Raw genomic sequence first — 23835 nt, 5'->3', positions numbered from 1 at the left:
TTTGAGAGATAGAGAGAGAGAGGTGGGGAGAGAAAATAAGAGAAACAGGTACATATCAATTCCAAAGATTAAGGTTTGTCCTCAGTGAGTTCTCCTGCATGCTTGGGTATTTTTTTTTCTAATGTCATATAAAATACCTACTTACTTATTTCTTAACATTAAATGTCCACCTACAACAGATCATAGCATAACATATGTTGTGACGACATGTCAATGGCCAGTATTTGGTTCCTTGATTTCACATAATACACTTCTGAAGTAGACTTGGATTAAGCAATGGAAATTCTTATTTTAAGTATTGTTATCATGAAGCAGAGACGCTGAATCATGTTTGTTTTGCTCTTTTTCTTGTCTTCTCTCCATGTTCAGCCCTATATACCTCTCAAGCTAAACATTAAATATTTTGCATAACTCAAGTCCAACTGCTAGATCCCCTATTTATGAATTCAACATCTTTGAACTCAAGCTTAAGAGGGACTAAACACTGGAGTAGCCCACTCTTAAAAATGAACCCTAGAACAGCTAGCGGTTACTCGTCATGGGGTTAGCTAACTTCCCACTTTTCTCACCACAAGACACTGGAAAGCCTGATGGGTGTATAATGGTGTTATGCACGTAGATTTAACTACCACATTCTGTAAGGTTTGCGCTACATGGTGAATTTAAACAGGTTTCTGGAGTGATCTGATTTTGCATTTTTAAGAAAATAGTTTTGATATGTTGTATTTTACGTTCATCTGCGCATCTTTTCTCTACATTACACTCCTTAACCAGAGCAGATTAATGGTTAATACTAACCCACAACAATTTACAGATTTGTTTGGGACAGATATCTGCACAATCTTCCTCCTTACTGAAGACCAAAGCACAAAGACACAGACACACTCAAATAACAAAGGAAGGTGTTGACTTGCCAGGCAAGCATGCCCCTTACTAATCTAAGATAGCTTCTAAGTATTCAGCTGTTTGTCTGACAGGTTATATTTTACACAAATCCTTAAAAAGAGCAAAGTTATTGCTCCAGATGAAATAGACAAAAATCAATCCTGGTTTTGATGGAGCGATGAGTAACAAGCAGAAATTGGATTAGCCTTTTCTAGAATCCAGACAGAAAACTCTTGCAGAAAATGAAGTTAAACAAGAATACTGCCCATTGCACCAGTTTAGGATTCAAGAGGAAAACACTCTCCTCCCAATGTCAGTATTGTACAAAACAATAAAACAGGCCCTGCAAAAATACAGGGATTTTTGGAAGAATTTCCTGCCTCCCCTGAACTGCTGCATCCAAGAAGTTCTATTTCTTCCTCTGGGGAAACTGGAATTGTCCTAGTTTTGGTCACTAGTAACCAGAACGGATGATAGATTTCAAGCTTTGAGGATAATCAGAGCACAGCAGATTCTCACATGAATCGGGCAACCAACCTTAAAAGGAAAAACAAATCAATAAAGTAGACAGATCAGGGGTAGTTAAGTGCCTGGCACTCCATGGCTCAGCATGCAGTGCTCATTTTAATCTGAACACATGGCATCGCATGCTGCTTTGAGACAATCTCAACATGACTCATTACAGGCTGAAGGTACACATCACCACTTTAGAAGTTCTCAGATTTAAGCCAAGTGAATACAGCCTACAAGGTACTGGCAAGTTGTTAATGAGACTAAACAATGTCTTGTCAATTCCCCCATACACGGGGGCCAGGCTGCATGCTCTTTTCCTTCCAAATATGCTTTAACCAACTCACTAATTCAGTCTATGCAGTTTTACTACACAGTTGTTCACACAAACACATCTGCCTTGAGATGTAGTTAGGGAACTACCATTGCCCCTAAAAAGCCTTTCAAACATATGTAGTTGATGGAGCTTTTAAAAAAGGTCTAGCTGCATGCAAGAAATCACCACTGGTTCATGCAGCCTCCTAAAAGGAGATGAAGGCAGACAGCAGCACAAAAAAAAAATAAAAAAAAATCACCAAGAGCATTGCAGAGAAACATTAATACACGTGAAAACTAAAAATGAAGGTATCAAGTTTTAAAAGATTCAGTCAAGAAAGGGCATCTTTCCTCTTTCATCCTAACCCCTGATGATCGATTCTCCTATTACATGAGCATGTAATTATGCTGAAGTAACAGAAAGATCCAAATAGTATATGAGGAAGAATCATTTGTGCTATGAAGGCAGACAAAAATGGGAATTGTCATACTATATTTAATCTAATACTACACTACTTTCCCTTTCAGTGATAATAGTTTTGCATCAATAAGCTCTCACTGAACTCTCCACCATGCTATCCCCATCTCCTTAGTCCTGCAGCTGAGAGAATGATTTTTTTCTCTTTCCTCCACTGCCAGTTTGTGGTCTTCTGGTCCTGAGAAAAGACAGAATGAATACAGAATTGCAGATATTCAGGTGGTATAAAGTGACACTAGTGAGTTTCAAGAGCAGCTGTTGGATACACCATTATCCTGCAAATAAGTAGAGTAAGCACATAAGCTAGCGAGACAGACTTTGTACACTGTACAGAAATCATTTGATGTGAGCATAAAAAGAAGCTGTAGACCAAGTTCACCCACATCATCAGCTTGTTTGACAAATGCAATAGAGAAGGACATCTGAGGAACACAATCTTAAAACAGCACGCATTGTCTGGTGGTTACAGGAGCCATTAAGGTACACAACAGCTTTCCAACAAGCAGTAGCTTGGAAGCAGTGTGCATGAACTACGAAGAATATGAAACAGTGTAGTAGCCATGTTTAACAGTGCTACATTATTTGATTCTTAAGGCGAAGAATCAACATCTATACTTCTCTGCACAGTATTAAAGACAAAAACAGTTGGAGCATTGGAAAGTAAAGATTTGTTTCAAAGCAGCATGGCTTTTCACACTTCTGTAAGGCAAGTTCCTTCACTTTCAACTTCCTTCAGCGACTCAAGAGAAGTCAGATGAAGACTTTTCAGGAAAAGTTTTAATTTACACAGCAGATACCAAATCAAGTAGTAAGAAATATCACAGAGCCCCCAAAGAAAGAAACATGCTTCTAAATGCAACAGTTTGTAAGCTTAGAAAAGAGACTTATCCTCCGACAACAACATATCTACTCAAAATCTTCCAGATCACAGCACTGATACTCTATGAATTCCACGTATACCCCAGCAAAGTCAGACAGTAAGAACTGATTCTTCTCTTGCTGTGCTAGTAGAGCTGAAATGGTCACACAACACTGAAGCAAGAACTCGGTCTCATTATTGCCATAGAGCAGAATCCCACATAAGGTTTTTGTATGGACCTCCCAGTCAGAGGTGTATCTGACAGTAGCAGACACCTTCACCAAAAGTGGCCCTCTTTCTCTGTCTCCCACCTGCCTGCATCAGGTGCCATGCCTTCATTCTACATGAGTACATTGTAACCTTCCCTTACTCCTTTAGCACTGCTGAACTCAAGGTAGGTGACCTAGATTCCATCTGGATGGCATCAACAGCTCTTTCAGATGACCTTATCTCTGTTGCCAGGGATACTTGAGAAAGACTCCAGCTCCATTCTCAGATCCCCATGAAGCTCACTGGACACAGCGTCCTTACTTGTGTGCACGGGAGGGTGTGGAAACAAGTCAAGCAGAATTTCACTTCAAGAGTAATTTCAGAACTGCGCCTGTTTAGGACAGAACCCAGTTTCTCCAGTATATAGCTACCAGGGTATTAAGTGGTAACACAAACATCTGCCATGATGTGTTTCAAGGAGCTTTAACATGCACTCTGCATGCTCAGTAGAATTCCCTTGATTTGATTTGAAAAATCTACTGTGGGAGACCATTCCTTTTGCACCGATGAACTTTCCCATAAGACTGCAGTGAGAGCAAGAGCAACACAAAACCAAATGGTCACAGACCCAATCCCTTCCGTTAATGTACTCAAATAAATGAAGGTACTAACACTAAATGGTAGTTTAAACATGTTTCAGGAGAACTAAAGAATTCCGCCTTGACATGACAAGCAAGATAAAGAAAGCAAAAGTAGTGTTTAGTTCCAGAATTCTATTCAATTAGCATAGATTCCGGACTTAAGTTAAGAATGCTTAAGAACGTACAAAATGAGTATTTCACATCTCTGTTTTAGCACACAGTATTGTAAAGGAAATGTATGTTTGTCCTGGCATATCGGGGCTTTTGCTTAGTGTTTGAGTAGCCAAAATTGCTATAAGTAAACCTGAAGCAATTGCAGCTATTAAGGTAAGATTTGAAGACTTCAACTGTGATGTTGATTTAATTAAGTTATTTAATCTGCCCATAAATAAACAAATGGGATTTTAAGCAGAGATTCTCTTTTTGGGTGAGCCTCTCCCTTGTCAGGTCTATGTGCTTGATGGTCTGAACTTAGTAACTTTGTAGGACTTAATGTGCTAGGAGATAAAGGAAAATGTATACACTGAAGTGCTGAAATATCTTTTTCCTCGTGTTCTATTTTAAGATGAAGCAGATGAAATAAACCAAGAGTTATGATTTCATACGGTATGGGGTATTTGCACCACAAGAGGGCACTAAGCCCACACTCAAAGCACTGTTGCTAAGCCAACTGCTGAACACATCACAGAGCTCAGAATGTGAGCAAGTATGCGTTGCTTTTAGAAACTTACATACTCACTACGTACAAGTACTTGGAGATCTTGATAGTATATAAAGAGAAATTCCTAGCATGCTCTCAGTGCCTCTACTTCCAGAAGGGTAGCACAAAGCTTTTTGTAAAAGCACTATCCTACCAAGTAGTGAAATAGTAAGACTAGAGACGCTCAAAGCTTAAAGCATGTTACGCTTCATTCTGGAATACCATTCTACTAATAAGTTGAACATCTTGAATTTTGATCTTGTCTAAAAGAACATAAAGGCATGAGCTCTCACATGTGTGAAGTGACTTGAATTTGAGAAACAAACATGTCTAAAACAGAAACAGAAAAAAACCAGCATGAGGCAGCAGTGCAGACAGGAACATATTAGCAAGCATCCAGTAAGTCAGCATCAGTGCAGCACACTTGAAGTCCTGTACTAACAACAAATGTCCCAGCATGCTTCAGAAAACTCCCATTTCACTTATATGAAATATCCATAACACATAATGCAACCCAATACCAGATCATACATTCAAAATTTTGATCCTATATTCAATTCACTGCACCATGCACCCGACTCCCCCGAGCATTTGCTGCAAGAGCGTGCAGCCTAAAGCACAGGCAGCCCCACTATTATCGTTCCTTTCAAAATCTTGAAGAAATGCTCAAGTAAGTTATTAGACCAGAGACAACACTTGATATTCCCATTTCTGGGTGATTTTTTTCAGTGGACCAGGTACTGCAAAACAGCTCTTCTTTAGTTCTCAAAGGAGATGGAGGAGGAAAATATCAGTTTTGGAGACTCACCTTCAACTTTCCCATAGCCTGTCAAGTTTCCTTTCAAGTCTGTTGAGAGGAAGAGAGCAGGGGAAAATATTTCCCCAAACCATATGGAAATAAAATTTGTCTGCGTTTTCATTTAATTCTCATTTTTTTTTATTTAAACCACAAATCATCACCAAGGCTGAATTAGCCAGCGTGTTTATTTTACACTCTGCAGAAGAAAGTACAAAGAACATTTACACTATTTGTCAGGTTCACGCTTTCAGGTTTTTCTTGCACCCAGACAAAAGATGACCTAAAGGGTATTAGAGATAAAAATGAAAGAGAGAGAAATATTAAGACAGAAGGAGTCCCATGAAAAAGCAAAAATACAAATAAAGAGTAGAATACTTAAATACTACAATTTTGAGTCAGAAAGAGACCCTCAAGATGTGCTTTCATACCTATTGCTACATTTAACCAAATAGCACTCAGTTTTCTGCAAAACTGACATGCTGTAAATTAGTGAAAATGCAGGAGGCCATAAAACATATTATTATTCTAATTACACAGTCCTGGAATAGCACCTACACTGAAATAATCCATATTTAGGAGGTATATAAGGCTTCTTGCCTGCATCTAGGCAGCCTAATTCTAGATGATAAATCAAAGAAAGCTTTTTCCATGTTTCTCCCCTGGATGTAGAATTACAGAACAATACAACAAACAAACAAGGAACAACAACAGCAAATAAAAACAACAGAGAAAGTCCCAGTAATACTAAAAATCAAACGCATTACTCTCACATGTTCATTCACAAAGGAAGGAGAAGATACCCTAGTGATAATTTGCAAGAGATCTGAGAACATTTATGAATATGCTTAAGATTGCTTGTGACCAGCATATTAGCTACGTGCAAGAACAGGGAAGGTACTGAAAATATTTAGTGAGACCTAGAGAAACAAAACCTGCCTCCAAAAGCTATTTGTGGGGGATTTTATTCAAGTAGATACTAAGAACAATAAAGCATTGTACCTCAACTTTTAAAAAGTATTTTAACTGGGAGAGATTGGGTTCAAAGACATTCTTCTTACAGATTTTTATGAGTTTAGAAGCAGTGAACACAGACTCCATATAAACAAAATAATACTGACACGACTCAGTCTATTGCATGAAGACTGAACACTATAAAATGACATCCAATGGACTGAACACAGTGGAAGGATAAGAAAATTAGAGTTGCTCTTTGCCAATTTCTTCAGCTTGACAAAACAAATCCATCCAACTGTAAAATTTGAAAGGATGTACAAAGGGGCTGCTGAGTACCTGAGCAGAAGCAGCTGTACATTTCTCTAAGCATTCCTCATTTACCAGTAAGAACTATCAGTCAGGCTGTTAAGGTATTACTGACATACTCAGGAAGTAATTTGCACTCATTGGTAGCCCTCTAGATATTTAAGAAGACATCCTCAAGCATTTCTTAATGGACCATAACTTTGCCATTAAAAGCAGCGCCTCAATTTTGGTCCTAATGGGGAGAATACACTACAAAGCAAAAAGGAGAATCCTTGAAAAGAAACAGCACAGTAAACATGGATTCCAAGTGCACCACTCATGGCAGATGGACAGTATTTCACTCACAGTCCATCTTTCAGCAACTGCTTACCGCTGCATACAGAAGAGGTGATGTTGTAGAGAAAAGGGTAGAACTGCAGACAGCGGATCATTTTCAGGCTGCTTTCACACTCCAAACACTTGGTGGTCAAATCTAGCGCATGTCTGAAGGCCTGCAGGGCTCCACTAATGTTGTTCAGAGCTAGATAGGCATTTCCCAGGCTCAAAAAAGTCAGGGGCTATGAAGAAAAGAGCAACACACCTCAGCATAAATATGTTTAGCAGCTGAATTGGAAACTAACTAGGCAAAACTCCTGCCAACCCACACCTTCCCCAGTTTGCCTGGAAGGAATTTGGAAAACTTCTTCAATAGAGATTGCCTATTCTTCAAACACAGAACTAACAGCTTGATGTATTTGTGCTAAACAAAAGCTGTTCTGACATAAGGTTGTGTTCTGGATTCCAACTTTCCACGATGAAAAACAGCTGTTAAACACACGCTGAGATGAAGCATTAAATATTTATCTACAAACCATCACAAACATAATGGTCACTGCACAGAACAGCAATAGCTAAACTTAAACATTTGAAGATATCTTAGAACTACTAGAAGTCAGCAAAATTTCTAGTACAGCTCTAGAAGGACAGATGCATTTCATTTGTCAATAATATTCAGCACTTACTTGAGCAGAACTGGGCTTCTGAAAACATCAATTTCACACTAGCTTAGAGATGAACATTTATTTTCAACTCTTTATAAAACTTCATATTTTTGCTCTCTGCTTTTGGCAAGTCTCTGCATAACATCTATTGGTAAAGTACAGATTACAAACACCCTTTTCACTGGATAGAATTTAATCAGCAAACATAGGCACAAAGTGAAACATTACTTCTTGTTTATTTGTTGACTGAAAACAATCACACACAAAAATATAATAGTTAATATAACACTACAATAATGACTATAATGTTGTAACGTAGCAGTCGTTTTCCCCTTATAAGTAATGTTACATTCATTATCCGAAAATCTGGAGACTGACCAACAGCTTCAGATTTGCCACACTCAGCTTCTATCATTAAGCATTATTCAGAAAAACATGCAACTTGAGCAACTGCATTCCAATTTTTTTTTTTTTTTATGAATTTTTGCTCACAGAGCACACACTTAACTCCCTGCATCTGTAATTCATTTTGATTTATATCTACTTTTCATTATATTCCAGGAAGTTTCATTTGAGCACAGATTTTCCTGCCAATTTTTTAAACAGTATTTTTTATAGGACTGTGACTGACTGAAAAAAGTAAGAGCAGGCATTACTGTAGTAGATAAGACTCACAAACATTTTTTGAGGAAAGCCCTAATCCATGCAGTGTGATCCTTGGTTAACTTTCAGTGTTGTGCTTTCAAGTGATCCTCCCAAGACATACCTCTTAAGTTTTTTCTACAACTCCTTTCTAAACTCCTACCTGCAACTCACATCGGCCAGATCCCTTTACATTAGAAAGGCTTATGTCACTTCTTGCCTTTAAGTGCTAGGTGCCTGACAGCCTGGTGGGTTACAGCCCTCTGTTTTCTCAGTGCAGAAGCACAAGCATGGGAAATACTAGCTTTCACTTCTTAAAGAACTATCGCAAATTTCAGACCAAATCACTTGCCAAAGAAAAGGTGCTGTGACACAGATGCATACACACCAATCTAAGTTCAGGTCCCACCTCAATAAATAAACAAATAAAATCATACATAATAAAAACTGCAAAAACAAGTGGCAGAGAAAGATGTCTATGCAGTCAAAGACCTTCATGACACATCTGCTGCTTTAAGAGTTTCTTTTTTCAAACCAAGATAAAAGGAGATTATGATGCTGTTGTTCTAAGATGACGGAGTTCCCAAAACATCATGATTGGATTCCTTTGAACCACTGGTGACGCAGGTTTTTGGAAACAAAAACGTGTCATCTATATTGGAAGCATTATGTTCCAGATGTGTATGTTCTCAGTAACCAGCACCAACCGGTTAGAACACGAATGTAAATAAAAATTAACATTCCTTCTAAACCACAAGCTGGAAGCTAAACTGCATACTTCAGGTAAGTCAGCACAGTTACATAACATGTATTTAGAAGTAATCAAGTAATGGAAAGGCACCTACTGCTAAACTAACACAAAAAAACATCGTCTTACCTCAGAGGCATTGATGGTCAAAGCCTGAAGCAAGAGCCTGCTGGCATCCAAATGAAGACCATAATGAATCAAGAGGTTAGCAAGATTGACCAGAGGGATGTCCTGATACTCATGTGGAGCCAAATTAAATGCTTTTTGCAAACAGGTGACAGCAAAGGTGCTATTTCCAACTGCACGCCAGTACAATCCAGCTTCATTAAGCACAAGCCACAGAGGATCTTGAGGCTACAGGAGAATTAGGGAATAGGATGAAAATACCCACAGAGGTGTTTCAGGGAGACAGAAGTGCCTGCTGTCTGGTAAAAACCTCACCTCTGCACACTGTCTAACTACATACCACATTACAATTTGCTTTGTTCACAGCTTGAGTTTTATCAGGGCAGAGAAGTTAGTGAACTGATGCAACTTACAGTCTGCACTGTAATTCAGTAGGACCTGATCCTCACACCATTTACTTGTATGACCATCTTACAACGTAACCACAAAATCCCTTAAAACACACAACTGATATTGGTTAGTTTGCTTCAGAAGAACATTTGTGAGCCACTCTGGAGTCTTAAAATTACATCAACATGGGTCTGTGAAAAGATGCTACCAATTTGAAGGTCAAGCACTTTCCAACTACTAGTTGGATGTGCTTCCACGTCCTAAGTCCTACATCAAGATGTTTTATTTAAGGTTTCAGAGTTGTTTTTTCTTAAATTTAGTTATCTCTGCATGTTTTACGAGTAGATGTCAACATGACATGCATGAGATGCTGCTTAAAGATAAAACAGCAAGTGACAAGTGAAGGCATGTGTAATAACAGAGAAAGCATCAAATACACCTTGAACTCCTCCTCCTCCTCTTTGACCTATGGCAGAGGAAACAAACACTCATCCTAGAGGAGAAATAGCAAAATTTTAAAATCCTGACAAGTAGGCAGAGTTAAAAAAAAACAACAAAAAAACAACACAACAACTTCTTTCAGACAGAGCAGATAGAATGCTCTAGAAACATCAGTGTTCCATTTTGGTTTTGTAAGTATTTTCAGTATTACCCAGTTATATGTGTTGGAAAAGTTAACTGACAGAAAGATACTCGAGATTTTACAGACACCTCACACAGAAAGGCTCTTCCCATGGTTCAAGATGCATAGGAAGATATCAGTAGGATACATTACCTTTTCTCACGAGTACCTTACATAATAATCAGTAATTGTAAGATTACCTAACGCCTCTATTTTGCAATGCACATACATACCACTACTCGCATGTTATTCACAAACTCCTCACTGAACTACTTTCCATACAGAGGTCTTAATGTCCTCTGACTAAATCCCAAACAAATTACTAGCATTTTGTCTTTCTCAGTACAAAGATGTCAGCTGTTGCTCTTCTTCAGTATAAGAGTTTATCATTAACAGAATAGGCATGGGCACAGCACTGTTTCTGTATCAGCATAAAAATGAACAAGCTCAGACTTTCAGCATGAAGGCAACCAAATACTACAGTTAGAAACAAAATATCTATGCACTGCAACAGTTACACATTAGACATACACAGGATTGTTCTGATCACCCTAATAACAAATCAACTCCTACTGCTGATTTTTCTTCTTCTGGGTAAGACAGATGCACATAGTAAACACTACTGATTTTAGACTCAAAACAATACATACATACACTGCCTTGACACAATTTATAAAAGATACTTAATTTGAGAGAGATCAGCTTGACAGGTCAAAAAGAGTCAACCTCCATCTCGGTGCTTCCTGTCAGCTGAACAGTGATGATTCAAAGGCCCCACGCAAGATGGAGGTGGCATTCTGCAGGGTGTTACACAGATGTACATGCTCTGCCCCAGAGTGCTAATTATCCTGACAGAAGACTGACAGTGGGTTGGTTGCCTTTGGAGTACAGGGTTGGGGGGCTAGTGAGGAGGAGGAAGAGCAAAAGGCAGACAGGTGGAAAAGGGAGTAGGTGCAAGCTGTTTTGTTCATGTAAACAAATGTCTGCCAGGATTAGCTAATACATTGATGCTCAATGTCCTGCAGTCACAAAAAGAACAAGTAACCATGGGGCTCTGTGGTATATACTGAGCTAAAGGAAATAGCTATATGTTTGAGCTTCTCCTACAAACCTGAATTGTCAAGCTAGTTTCATCTCACTCACAGGCACATCAAATCTTTACTTCTAAAACAAACCTGACCATTTTGTAAGTATAGAAAGAAGTTTTAAATAAGAATTCCTTGTTTATCTTGTGCTACAAATTTTGACTTACCTTTTTCATAGCATGATCAAGAAATGCTTCCATTTTCTCCCGTGTAATAGCTTGATTGTTGATTCGAGAATGCAAGATCTGGACAAAGGATTTTTTTTTTTTTTTTTAATGAAATTTTACAAAATATAGCTACACTGGTCATTTAAGTCTCACTTCCCTAAGTATTCCACTTAGTTTACTAAGTAATTCCTAAATCAATCATTATATATTCACATCACATAAGGAGCCAACCTACAAAAAACAATATGAAGGAGTAATTTCACCTTAAAGTTACCAACTTGGAAGAATACAAGAGATACTAGAAATCCCGAGAAGTTGAATCATGTCAAGTAACTCTTAGAAGTTTCAAAATAAAGCAGTAATTTTAAATAAATTAATTTTCTTTCTTTGTGTGCTTTCGGTCAGCATTTAAGAGAGGACAGGCAATAGCCTTATGCTGAGTGACAAGCTCTCCCTTCCTCCAGCAATATTAGAAAGCACTTGATTCCACGTTTCCAAAAAAGAAAGGGAAGCAAGCAAGTCATCTTTTAAACATCAGAAATGGCTGACTTCCTGAACAAGACTTCTAAGGCAAAAAAAGAGGAAAAATTTAAAACAGATGGGAAGCAGTGAGATGTTTCTCTTACTTGTCTTGCTTGATCATCCGGCATCTTCATTTTCAAATCTAGATTATCGTCTAGTTCTTTGACAAGTAGGTACAGAGATTCATTGTTACGAGCATCAGTAATGGAAGAACAGTCTGGTACCTGGGTGTCTTCAAGCCCAACAGCTTCTCTTGGGATATTTAGGATTGACTGGACTCTAGCAATAAGGAGAACCAAGACGAATCAATAGCTTCCCTACCACCACTGCAGTGCTAAGAGAATAGAACAGTATAAAATTATTATGAACTATGGAAGTAGCTACTGCAGCACAGACACTTTTATTTTCCCCTATTTAATAGTAAGCACTGTAGGTTATTCCACAACTAAGCTGTTTTTCTACCTCTGTCCCAAAAGAATAATCTACGTTCATACCTGCACTTAAATCCTCATTCTTTTAGTAATATTGTAGATGTTTCATGCATTCACCTGGTACTAAAATGTCAAGGAACAATCACCATGAAATTGGGTCTGTTACAGTTATAGAAAAAACAACAGTGAAGGAAAATCACTCCTTCACTGGGATGGCCAAAGGAAGAGATCTGAAAGCACTTGTGCTGTTGAACACGAGTTGCATCCACCCTATCCAGAGAGAAAATGTTCATTAAGACATTAAGTGTCAAAAATTATAAAACTAAAATAGAGATATTTAAAAATAAAATTAATACTTGCCTGAATCCCCTATTTTCCGGAGGCAGAAAATAAGTTGGCAGCTCTTCTGGATCAGGAATTTTGGGGAAAGATTTCATACACTCAGAACGCTGAGGCCAAAGAAGATGCTGTTTGTCCTAAAGGGACAAGGAATTTTTTAATTATTTTCTCAACATTTTCAATATTTTAATGAACAAGCAAATAAGAACACAAGGTATAATCTAGAGGAACAAAAGAGTAGACATCTTTAAAACTACTATTTTCCAAATTTTTCCAGAACAGCAGCTCAGTTTTCTAGCTGCGCTGCTATACTTACAGCAGACTTCTTCTCAGCTGCCGTAGAACAACTCTGTCTGTGCTGTAGCAGAGTTTCAAATGACTGGAAACTGGTCCACACAAACTACAGAGACGTTCAGCATGTTAAAGAAGTGCTAAGAAGTTTCATACAAACAAGGACAACACCTCTTTGAAAGAGCAAAAGAGCAAAATCTATGCCATTCACTCACTCTATTGGATTCTACACTCCACACTGAAACGATGGAACGAGCAACAGGGGAAGACTGCAAGGATTGGCTGTGGCCACTTTGGTTTGTATGAAGATCAAAATTCAGAGATGTCATACTTGAAGTCGAAGAGTCTTCACCAAACTAGAAACAAAACAGAATTCCATAAGGAAGAGAGATGTCTATCTAAAGAAGTGGAATGTATACCCCACTATTTACGTAGTTAAACTTCACTAATGAGCTGGAATTTGGGTAGCATTAAAAAACAGAAATTTAAGCTTGATTCACTCATACCATAGAAAAATACTAATATTGTAAAAAAGTCAACAATGAAAATACAACTGCAAATAAGCAAAAAATGCTAAAATGTATCAAGCAAACATTTCTAGCAGGTCATATACAAAAACATATCTACACCATGTATCTCAATAATTCAAGTTGGAGTTATTAAGTCTTACGGCTTACAAAGCCCATCTCAATAAGCTAAATAGGAAGAACACCCAAGAAGAAAACATAATTAAAAATAAATATTCCTGTTTTCTTAAACCGTATGACAGGAAACTCCACAACACATTCCAAATTACAAAAGAAATTAAACAACAATCTTTACGTGTAGCGCTAGCATATCAGTGAAAATTAAGAAAATGAAGTCCTTAGGAATCTTTGCCTCTTTCCTGTCCTCTTTGAAAGCAAGTTAAACATTTACTCCTGTTAGCATGCCTGAAAGTAGTACATTTAAATGAGAGAAAACTGTAGTTTCTCAAGTGAGTAATCTTCGTCCTTCCTAGAAAGATCCAGCTAGCTGTTCCATACAGGTTAAAAATGCAGAGGAGACTACAGAAGTGGCTCAAATCTCCCAGAAAAAGACAACTTCAGAAAAAAAAAAAGTGAATAATGATAATCCTTTTTTTTATTTTATTTTTTTAAGTAAAACAAAGCCTTACTTAATAAGAGCTTGACATTCCTAAAACCTACTACCGATCTCAGCTTGCACTACTAGCAAAGTAAACAAGCATTAAATACTTCAAACTCTCAAAAGGGGACTAAGCCACTTCTCACTATAATTAACAAACTCCAAAGGTACGTCCTCTTCTGATGAGCCTCAAAAAAACCCAAAATCCAACCAGCTCAGAAACTCCACAACCCAAAACCTCCACTATTTTGCTAATGGGGAAAACGGGACGCAACTTAAAAGAGCAGTATCAATTCACAGACAAACCTGAACATATTCCACATTTTCAAAAATGTCTCCACGGTGATAGCGAACAGGCTGGTCCCACTGGCAGTGCAAGCTGTGCTGCTGGTTGCTCAGTCTACAAATCTGATGGTTCCCTGCATAGCACAGAACATGTTATTCTACAGTCTAAGTGAGGTTATTGAGGAGATGAGAAGTGTACAGTAAAAAAAACCTCCACTTCCTCCCAAATAATTTTTTATTTTTATTTTTTAAACCCACTCATCATGAATTCCATCTTGTAAAGACTCAAAAAGTACTTATTTTGAGAACAGGCCATGATCACTAGTTTTAGTAAGCAAAACAGAACAGCAACTCAGGGCCACCAAAATATTCAAAGAAGTTACACCCTGAAATTAACATTAGGGGATCTATAAAAAAGGAGGGGACAGACTCTTCAACAGAGCTGTTGTGATAGGACAAGGGGAAATGGTTTCAAACTAAAAGAGGGGAGAGATTCAGATCAGACATAAGGAAGAAGTTTTTTACAGTAAGGGTGGTGAGGCACTGAAGCAGGCTGCCCACAGAGGACTCTGAGCACCCTAATCTAGCTTTAGATGTCCCTGCTCACTGCAGGGGAGTTGGACTTGATGGACTTTAAAGATCCCTTTCCAACACAAAAGATTCTATGTGGTTAATCTGAACACATGTAATTCTTCATTCTTACAATAAGCATGAACTCTGAAAGGTTGTACCTAATTGAGCTTCTTTCGCCATTTGGGTCTCATGAATTATGTTCCTCAGGATTTGTTCCTCCTGGATGAGCTTGTATTTGTCTAAAACGTCTTGCTGCCTGAGGTAATGGTCATGCTGCTTCTGATATTCCTTCAATTCATTTAAGGTTCGCTGAAGCGATCTTGAAAATTGGACAGTAGAAAAGATTCGCTTTGAATGTTTTTCAAATAACAACTTTTCCCATAACACCGTATATTTTCAGCCTTGTTCTGGGTTGCTTAAAGTATTAATTTTATCATGCAGCCTAAGAAATTTAAAAAGTAAACCACTATTATTCTATTGGAAATGTAAAGAATTGATGCAGCAGAACAATAAATTGAGACATTTCCACTACGATGGTGCTTTAGTTACCTATGTTGAGCTTCCAGTTTTTGCTCTAATTTTTGCTGACAGAGTACAGCATGCTTCCTTTTCACAGCTTGCTCAAACCCCGGCTTGGCCTGTAGAGCATGATCGTAACACAGGACCGAGTGGTTGTACTCCCCGAGCATCTGAAGAATGATGGAAAGACAAAGAGAGAATGAGCTATTATCTTGTAATATCTAATCAATTTTCTTGATTTTTAAATAAGTCATCAACTCAAAATTTAATCCGCAGTAATGAGTGGCCTGCCTGCAGAAATTAAAGCCACTCTATCTGTTAAGGTGAGGCTGTGGGAAAATTTCCCTTGTATTTACTTCTAAGTGCAAATAAAAACTTTTGGCAAAGACAGAGTTCTGAGTGAAAATATTTAAACAGAAATATAAACATCAAGCATGTAGTGTGTGTAGCACAAAATGCACTGTAAAAGACTAAAGCATTACAAGTTAGGCCAGAAAGATTAAGTATTGTTTTTCTCCAGGTATTGAAAAGTAAAGATGATATTTACTGCATATATATTTCCCAAAGTGTAATAGCTGGTAAAGAAGTCACTGTAATCCAGAGCTGCGTGGACCACAATAGCAGCATCCGCAGAGAAGTGAGCTCGGTGCAGAATATTTGCCAAATTTACCAATGCAATGTCTTTATTTTGCCTAATTAAAAACAAAAACAAAACAAAAAAACCAACCACCATTAAAAGGTCAGACTAGGTAAGGATTGTGCACAAGAACACACTCATTCTTCAGTTACATACTAAATATGGATTTTGAAAAAAAAAAAATAATCAAGTGTCTAAATCATATATATGCCTAAGAATATTTAACAGTGTTTATTTCTTTCATTCTTAAAAATCTGCTCAGTAATCAGGACAACTAGAAAAGCAATCTGACAAAAAATATCTTCACCAGCAATTCTCACCTGGAAGAGAAATGAAGGGCACGCATGGCACATTCTACTACTTGGTACGGTTCATTCTTTATTCGCCAGTAAAAAGAAGCCATATTATAAAGTACCCAGGAAGAAGAGTTCTGCAGTAAAGAGAAACACAAGAACTGTACTATCAACTAAGATGAACTAAAAGGTCATCCGTGGCTTTAACTACTAAGGGATGGAAAACTGAGCATTAATCTGCTCTAAGTTTTCCTCTTCCTCTGGAAAGCTGGCATTTGGCAACGTCTGTGAATATTCAGGAAGAATGAGCTAGCACATAGGTGTATGAAAGAAACACAACTGCTGCATTTTATACTGGTGAAAATTCAAAACGAAACAAGCAATGATGGAATTTTACACAACAGCAGCTTCACGGAGTTGGAACAGAATTCCTGTGTCTTGCAGGAAGGCATTTAAAAAAAAAAGCGTGTGACCTTTAAGTACCCACATTTTTGTTTAAAAGCTCTTATATCCTAACAGAATAATGAATGTGGCCTCTATAGGCCACAAAAGTAAGAGAGTCATAAAAGGTGACAGTATCTGTTTACTGGGTTTGCTAATGCTTTCTCCTGTCTCTGCTTACCTTACTGAAAATGTTTTTACTCTACCTTTTGTAACTGAAACATAAAACCAGAATATATGTGAAAGGCTAGTACTGGATGTGACTGCATGTCCTAGGCATATCTAATCCTCTGAGTACTTTCCAGCACACTTTTTCAACATACTGTAAGTTTACAGCTTCATACCTTCATTAGCCCATCATAAATACGATGACCTATTTCCTCTATACTTCTTCCCAGCCTCCGTGATAAGTATGTGAAGATTGGATCTTCTTTAGGTAATAAGGGTGCAGAAAGATTAACTCTTTCCTGGACACCCTAAAAGAAAAAATGAAGATTAATTTTACAGAAACTAAATTCCTGAGAAATACACACAAGAACATGACTTCCAGGAAAATTTCCAGTTTTACTATTCCACATTCCTATCATCCTCTCATAAGAAGATCTCTGTGACTTCACAGGATAGTGTCACCTTTGCCAGATGAATACCATATATTACTATTGATAAGAAAACACTCGAGCAGTCATTAATACCAATTCTTCCAAGAGCAGTCTTTGCACGATGAATGCTATAGGATAAGCATTAACTTCTGGTAACTTCGTATTACTTGGTAGCTATCGGTGTCATTGGTCATCACTGAAGCACTTAACTCATGTTTGTGAGGTTACACACTATAGAACTGCCCTCTTCTCTTGTTTTCTTGTTTTCTGAATAGAAGAGGTACAACCAAACCCAGGGACAGAACTAGAAAACTTCCATTCCTGTTTTCTTTATGAGAAAATACTTACTCATAGATGAAAAACTGATTTTGAGACTAGTAATAAAATAAACATAACGAGATGAGTGCTAAAGCTAGGTCTGCGTTAAAAAATCTGCTCAACCAATTTTGTTGACCACAGCAACTTTTGCATCACACTTCAGCTGTGATCATACTGTAGCAGATGAACTTTGTATTAGCAAAGAGCAATTATGTCATCCTCTGGCTTAGAGCTTGGAGTTCAGATATCAAGGCGACAGTCAGCTACGTTATAAAATGTTGACAGCCATACAAACAACTCAATCTCCATACACCTTTATGATCCTGCTCAGCATTTTCCTCTCTAATTTGCAACTGAAACAATCCACAAGATAGAAACATTTAAACATGCACATAAAAAACTGCCATTTTACTGATGAAACATGTCACGAAAACAAAATCCTAAGAACATTCTCTAAAATAAGACCAGTAGAAAGAAGAGACAAATGTGTATCTGACAGAAGCATTCTCCTATAATCAAGTACTTCAATCACAGTAAAATCGTGATTCTAAAGAAGACCAAGACAGCCTTCAAAAAACTGCATTACCTTTCAGCCTTGACTCACAGTTGCCCCTAGGACTTCACTGTTTCTCTTCCAAATAGAGGAAAAAATAAAATAGCACATTTCCATTTGCTCACTTACCCGTAAGTGCTGAAAAGCATGAATGCTGTATGGAAGATCAAGAACTTTTGTACAATCTGGCTGCTGCAAGTCTGGAGGCACTGGAGACTTTGTGTCTATATAGTCTTCAGGCCTGAGGACAGAACATAACACAGTGGACTCCACATCAAGATACCTTACACCTTCAGAGATACAATGATGTAATTGACAGACACAGTATTCTGATTTCATCTACTGTTACAAAAGCTGTGTTTCCACACACTACACCACTTCTGAAGCCTACCCACGCTACAGTTCCCAGGATGCCAACACCACAGGATAAATAAATTGATATCTGCTTTAGAGAAGATATCAACATTTGGACAGTTGCCAAAATGCACCACTTCAACCTAGTTTATCACTGCTACAATTAATGAGTGTTGGTGGTATGATTCATGATTTATATGCCAGGCAAATGACCATGCATGCAGATTCAACGTGCCCTGCACCCCCCCAAACTGAATTTCACAATCAAACAAGGACAAACAGATAGTTACAGGTGCAGATGAAATTATCTGAGGACAAAATTCATCTTTTCCCACCTCATGTTCAAAAAATCAGAAGTACAAAATCAAAACAGTTAGCTTTGAAGCAAAAATACAAACAGAGCTGCATATCAGACTGCCCATACAGCCTTTATTTGCTAAAAGCATAGGAAAAAATTTGACTGCGGGCTTCAACATCTTGGTCTTCCACACAAATTTATGACAGTTCCCACTACAAGAAGCATACCTAGCTCAAAAAATCCCCAACACTCAAGCAACCATTTGCTCATATCATTACAGAGTTACACTGACTGGGAGCCTGGGAAAAGCAACGAGAAGTCTCAGGTGACAGCTAACACCACAGAGTTCGAGGGAGACAGTGCCTCCTTTTTGTAACTACAGGTAGATGTTGTTTCAATGTTATTTCACATTAATATAAAATAAAACAACTGTCATCGAAAGAACAGTCTCGTGAAAGTATTTTTCTTTTTAATTGCAAGAAATTTTTTTTTTCCTTTCAATAAAGATCTTAAAATACAAAACAGCTCATTACCGGATATCTTTGCTCTCTAAGGTGATGTACGTGCCATCGTACAGATCTAGGTCCCCCAAGGGCACCTTTGCTTTAATGCAGTCCGGGTCTTCTTTATTATGCCTTTGTTCCAGCCCCGTGTCCCTGTCCTCATTTTCCTCTATATGAATCTTTTGAGCAACTAACTGTTTCTGTTGGAAATAGAAAAAGGAAAATAGAAAAACGCATATTGACAAAAGCAAACCGTACAGTAGCGAACAGGTGAACAATTCAGCTTTTTTCTTAAATCAAAGTGAATTTCAAGGATATGTAAAAAGTTCTATTTAGATAGAAAATGAGTACTTTCAATAGAGACAATACAACTTAAACATGCCTTTGTTTTTCCTGCTGTACCTAGAAAGAAGCCTTATAGGATTTCAAATTCACTGTTGCTCATTCAGAAAATGAAGTAGTAGTTAACAACTTATCAATTTTGTCACATTTTATCCCTTCTCTTAAACTTCAAAACCTCACGAAATTAGTATCAGAGACTGTAAACAAATGAACTCTTAACCAGTCAGTATGCAAACTATAACTAAGGCAGCAGGCTAAAAGGAATAGCAGGGAATAATTTCTGCAGATCAGCTTACAGTGTGCCTTTGGGGCTACCCTTCACTTTAGAAACCTTATTCCTGTAAGTAGTAGAGGCTCTGCCCAGGACATTACATTGTACTTAATTCTCACCCAGATCTGCAAACTGAAAATCCGTTAAACATCACAATTTGCATGTGTTATATGAGAAGAAATTTTGCATTTTTAATTAAAGCCATATATATTTGCTAACACATTAACATGCAATAATCAACACATTTACATTAATGACATCTTGTGCAAAATCTTAAATCATTTTTGCTGAAAGTCATTTGTATGGCACAAATTGTGCATTAGTCATTTACAAACCTGCAACCCATGCCCTAAACAGCCTAAAGTAACTTTTTCATCCACAGTGAAAATGCCCAATGACACAGAGATGAGTATACCTCAATAAGAAAGACTGGCTGAATGTAGTCTCATATGGGGTAGTCCTGCTTTTTTTTTCATTCCTGTATCTCTGTTCTACTTGCCTGAGGTTATCTCTGGTGCTCATTTAACTTCTTAGGTAGCCAGTTACTCTGATCTGACAAAATGCAAGCTGGCACAAGAGAAAGAAGAGGGAATGCTTGGCCAAAACAAAGTCTGAGTGCTATTAGCTTTAGGCATTTAAGTTTTAGTTCCCATGAAAGTTATCAGTTTAAAAGTTCACTGAAGCTCTTTTCAGAACAGTGTTTTCAAAATCCACTTCAACAATAATCAGGCAGCACTTCTGTGATGTGCATGTGACAGAGCACAGGTTGCCCAGAGAAGCCATGGAGTCTCGTCCTTGGAGACATTCAGAAGCCACCTGGGCACCTGCTCTGGTTGGCTCTGGGTTGGACCAGATGGACCCAGAAGTCTCTGCCAACTTCAGCCACTCTGAAGCTTTAAAGGGGCTTTAAATAAAGTCACAGTGGTGACATGTCCTACACAGAGCAGGGAAAATGGTCTGACCAGCCCAGAGAGGTGTACAAGGAAATTCCAGTCTCCTGTGTGCGTACTCTCACTGCCCACAGGACATACTCTCAGTAGTTGCTATAACAAATCTAAGAGAACACTTCCATAAAAAGTTCTGGAAAACAGTAGCCAGCAATAAAATCAAGTTCAAACACACAGATGCAGCTGAGGATAATGATAACCAATTCAACAAACCTGAGCCACAAAAACCTTGAAATCTGAAGAATTCTTTATCCACTTGTTGGAGTTGTGCTGATAATGACTTTTGTTCCTTGTCTGCGTCTATCACTAACACCATTACAAGAAAAATCTGTATCTTAAGAAATGTTTGTGGTTAATGTTATGCTTTACCTCCAGCTCTTTGAGGTAGTTAACTGTTGTTTCTTGTCTCATTAGTATTACCAAATCATGTGGGTTCCTCAAGTTCATTGGTGAATCCACCTGCAAGACAGTTCAACAGTCTGAGTAAGGCATTCCCCAAAGAAAGTGATTTGAAAAGATAGGATTTCATGCTCATTCCGCTACAGTTTGTTATTTCAGAGGCTTTTTGCTCACTTAGCATTCACAATATACCTAGATTTTTAAGCTGTATGTTCAACTGCATTGTGATCTGAAAATCCAATTCAACCCATGCTTTATTTTCAAATCTAGTTTATTCAGGTGCACAAGTTCTAAGCACAAGAGGCAAGTGAAACCCTCACAAAATAACGTCACTATGAGTACTTACCGCTGAAGTACTAGGTAACCTTAAACACAATTGCAAAAATCTATTTTCTCTTACAGCTTTAAAATTCCTCCATCAAGTCTCTCAACAGGCAGAAAGTACTTCAGATTCAAGTCAACTCCTCTGTACAACCAATTTAACACACTGGCCTAGCATTAAGTCTTCCAAGGTTCTATTGCATTCAGGATTAAGGAGTAAATGAACAAAATCAAAAGGTAATCAGACAAAGATTGAAAACTCTATTAGAGAAGACCATGCCACAGCTTCCACAACTACATACAGGAACTGGCAGCTCAATAAAGTGTGACATTACGGATAAGTCACAGACAAGAGAGGTTATATGCTGACTTTTACTGGTCCCTAAATGGCTTCAGTAAGATGCAGCTCTTCATTCCGCAGCTGAAATATCCCAGCCCTGTCTCCTTGCCAAGCCCAGGCTAGGGGAAAGTCCCAACAGTGGAAAAGATGCTCTGTGGGTCTCACCACAGCCTTTCAGTCCTGGATCCCCCATTCTGTCACCGCAACAACAGTTAGTCCCTTGTGTCACCTCTGGAGCTCATTAGTTCAACAGGACATCATCTGCTGTTGGCTGCTTTATCCGAACTAGTAAATTAAAATTAGCTCAAGGAAGATCAAATGAATATGCGAACAAAAGGAAATGGATGGGAATATGTGATGACAGGATCAGAAGAAGGCTGGCGAGGACAGCAAGAATTCCAATTTTTAACATGTTTTTTTTTGAATGTTGATGAGTTCATCCCATTTCATAGGATTGTACCTCTGCTAAGGCAGATGATCCACAGAAAGGTATCCATGGGTCTGCTCAGCTTCCATTCAAGCTTTCAGAAAATGGAACCAGCTACTGCATAAAGACATACACACCGCCTGTGTTAGCACTTAAACCTCCCCTACAAGGGCTGCCCATCACTTCCTGCCATAATCTGTTCCTATTTTTTAATTTGCTGAAATAATAGGAACATTCTGTGCCAAAAGCGATTGCTTTTTGTTGCCTTTATGTAGTCTATCTGAAATTGGATGGAAAAGCCTACCACAAACACATGTGCAGCAGAACCTCTGAGCTCTCACTTTTTTTTTTCCCCCCCATCTTTCCAAACAACTTGGCATGTTTCTGGAACTCTCTTACTGCAGAGAAGTGCAGATCCAGCAGGACAGCAGCAAACTGCTAGCTCACTTTAAAGTGACCTCTCAACAGATCAAGCCTTGAGCCAGATTCTGTTGGCTACAAGTCAAGTAAGAAGCTCAGAACTACTCTCCCTCGACTCCTAACTGTTATGTCTACCTCTTTACAAAGCCCCTTACTAAGCAAGGACGTGTATCCCCTAGGCAAAGACAAACATTTGTCTGTGTTCCCTCTACCTCAAAAATAAAACAACAATCTACGCAATGTTACTTTTGGCTCAATTCCTCTTCAAATCAAAAGCTGAACTGCTTCCCTTAGCAAGTAGACATTTTGGAGGGTGGCTATCTACACAGCCCAGATACTCAGGCATGCCTCATCTTATTCCCTGGTGAATTAATGCTTATACTATCAGATGATGTAATAATTGATCCCAGCTAGATTTTACACTATGAATCTGGAGAGTATGGATTTCACTGTTGCCAAAGGGTGATAGATTATCCACAATGATCCCAGAAGCATAGAAAATACTCTATTGAAAAAAACACTGTCAGCTGAATTACTAAATTCCATAGAACTTTGCCTACAGCTGTATTTCTTACTTCCTGTTATGGGCTCCACCTCACTTTGAACAGACTGCTCATAAAACTGAGTTTCTGTGATGACTGAAGTACTGGTTTGTAGCTCATCTGCTAGAGGAACTATCGTGGTACATCCAAACAAATGAAGTATGGCTCTGCGAAGAAAACAAAGTTACACCTTAATGTTTTAAGCACTTAACTACACATTCCAAAATAGGAGGACTGTTCCTGCCTACTGAAGGCTGCTTTCATGATACTTTACAGTTGCTGAGAGCAAAGGTAACAACGAGCTCTGCCTTCAGTGACTAACTGCACC

The 23835-nt window shown here is 38.2% G+C and overlaps 1 protein-coding gene across 1 annotated transcript; it reads right to left on the bottom strand.

The window, feature by feature from the left end:
• LOC100545421 (tetratricopeptide repeat protein 17) lies at positions 1-23563 on the bottom strand. Its single transcript, XM_010711402.3, has 17 exons — positions 23541-23563; positions 21428-21517; positions 19529-19698; positions 18473-18584; positions 17218-17349; positions 16460-16569; positions 16050-16194; positions 15533-15672; positions 15142-15302; positions 14432-14544; positions 13216-13356; positions 12731-12846; positions 12044-12218; positions 11418-11495; positions 9157-9381; positions 7028-7214; positions 1-5677 (listed from the first exon to the last, which is right to left on the bottom strand). Exons 2-17 carry the CDS (start codon positions 21503-21505, stop codon positions 5637-5639), a joined length of 2124 nt encoding a protein of 707 aa, XP_010709704.1. The 5' UTR covers positions 21506-21517; positions 23541-23563; the 3' UTR covers positions 1-5636.
• Positions 23564-23835: the final 272 nt, after the last annotated feature.

The sequence above is a fragment of the Meleagris gallopavo genome, chromosome 5, assembly GCF_000146605.3.
Source record: "Meleagris gallopavo isolate NT-WF06-2002-E0010 breed Aviagen turkey brand Nicholas breeding stock chromosome 5, Turkey_5.1, whole genome shotgun sequence".
Classification (NCBI taxonomy): Eukaryota; Metazoa; Chordata; class Aves; order Galliformes; family Phasianidae; genus Meleagris; species Meleagris gallopavo.
The sequence above is the reverse complement of the archived record's forward strand: the minus strand, read 5'-3'. Positions and strand labels throughout refer to the sequence as shown.

Bases quoted from the DNA above. Each gene is read 5' to 3' on its own strand.
- LOC100545421 (XM_010711402.3), bottom strand. From the start codon at position 21,505: ATGAACTTGAGGAACCCACATGATTTGGTAATACTAATGAGACAAGAA. The intron at 15,303-15,532 runs GTAACTAAAGCA...CCAATTTTCAAG, and splicing joins AAACTGGAAGCTCAACATAG to ATCGCTTCAGCGAACCTTAA. The intron at 13,357-14,431 runs GTTTGTCTGTGA...TTTTGTTTCTAG, and splicing joins AAAATGTGGAATATGTTCAG to TTTGGTGAAGACTCTTCGAC.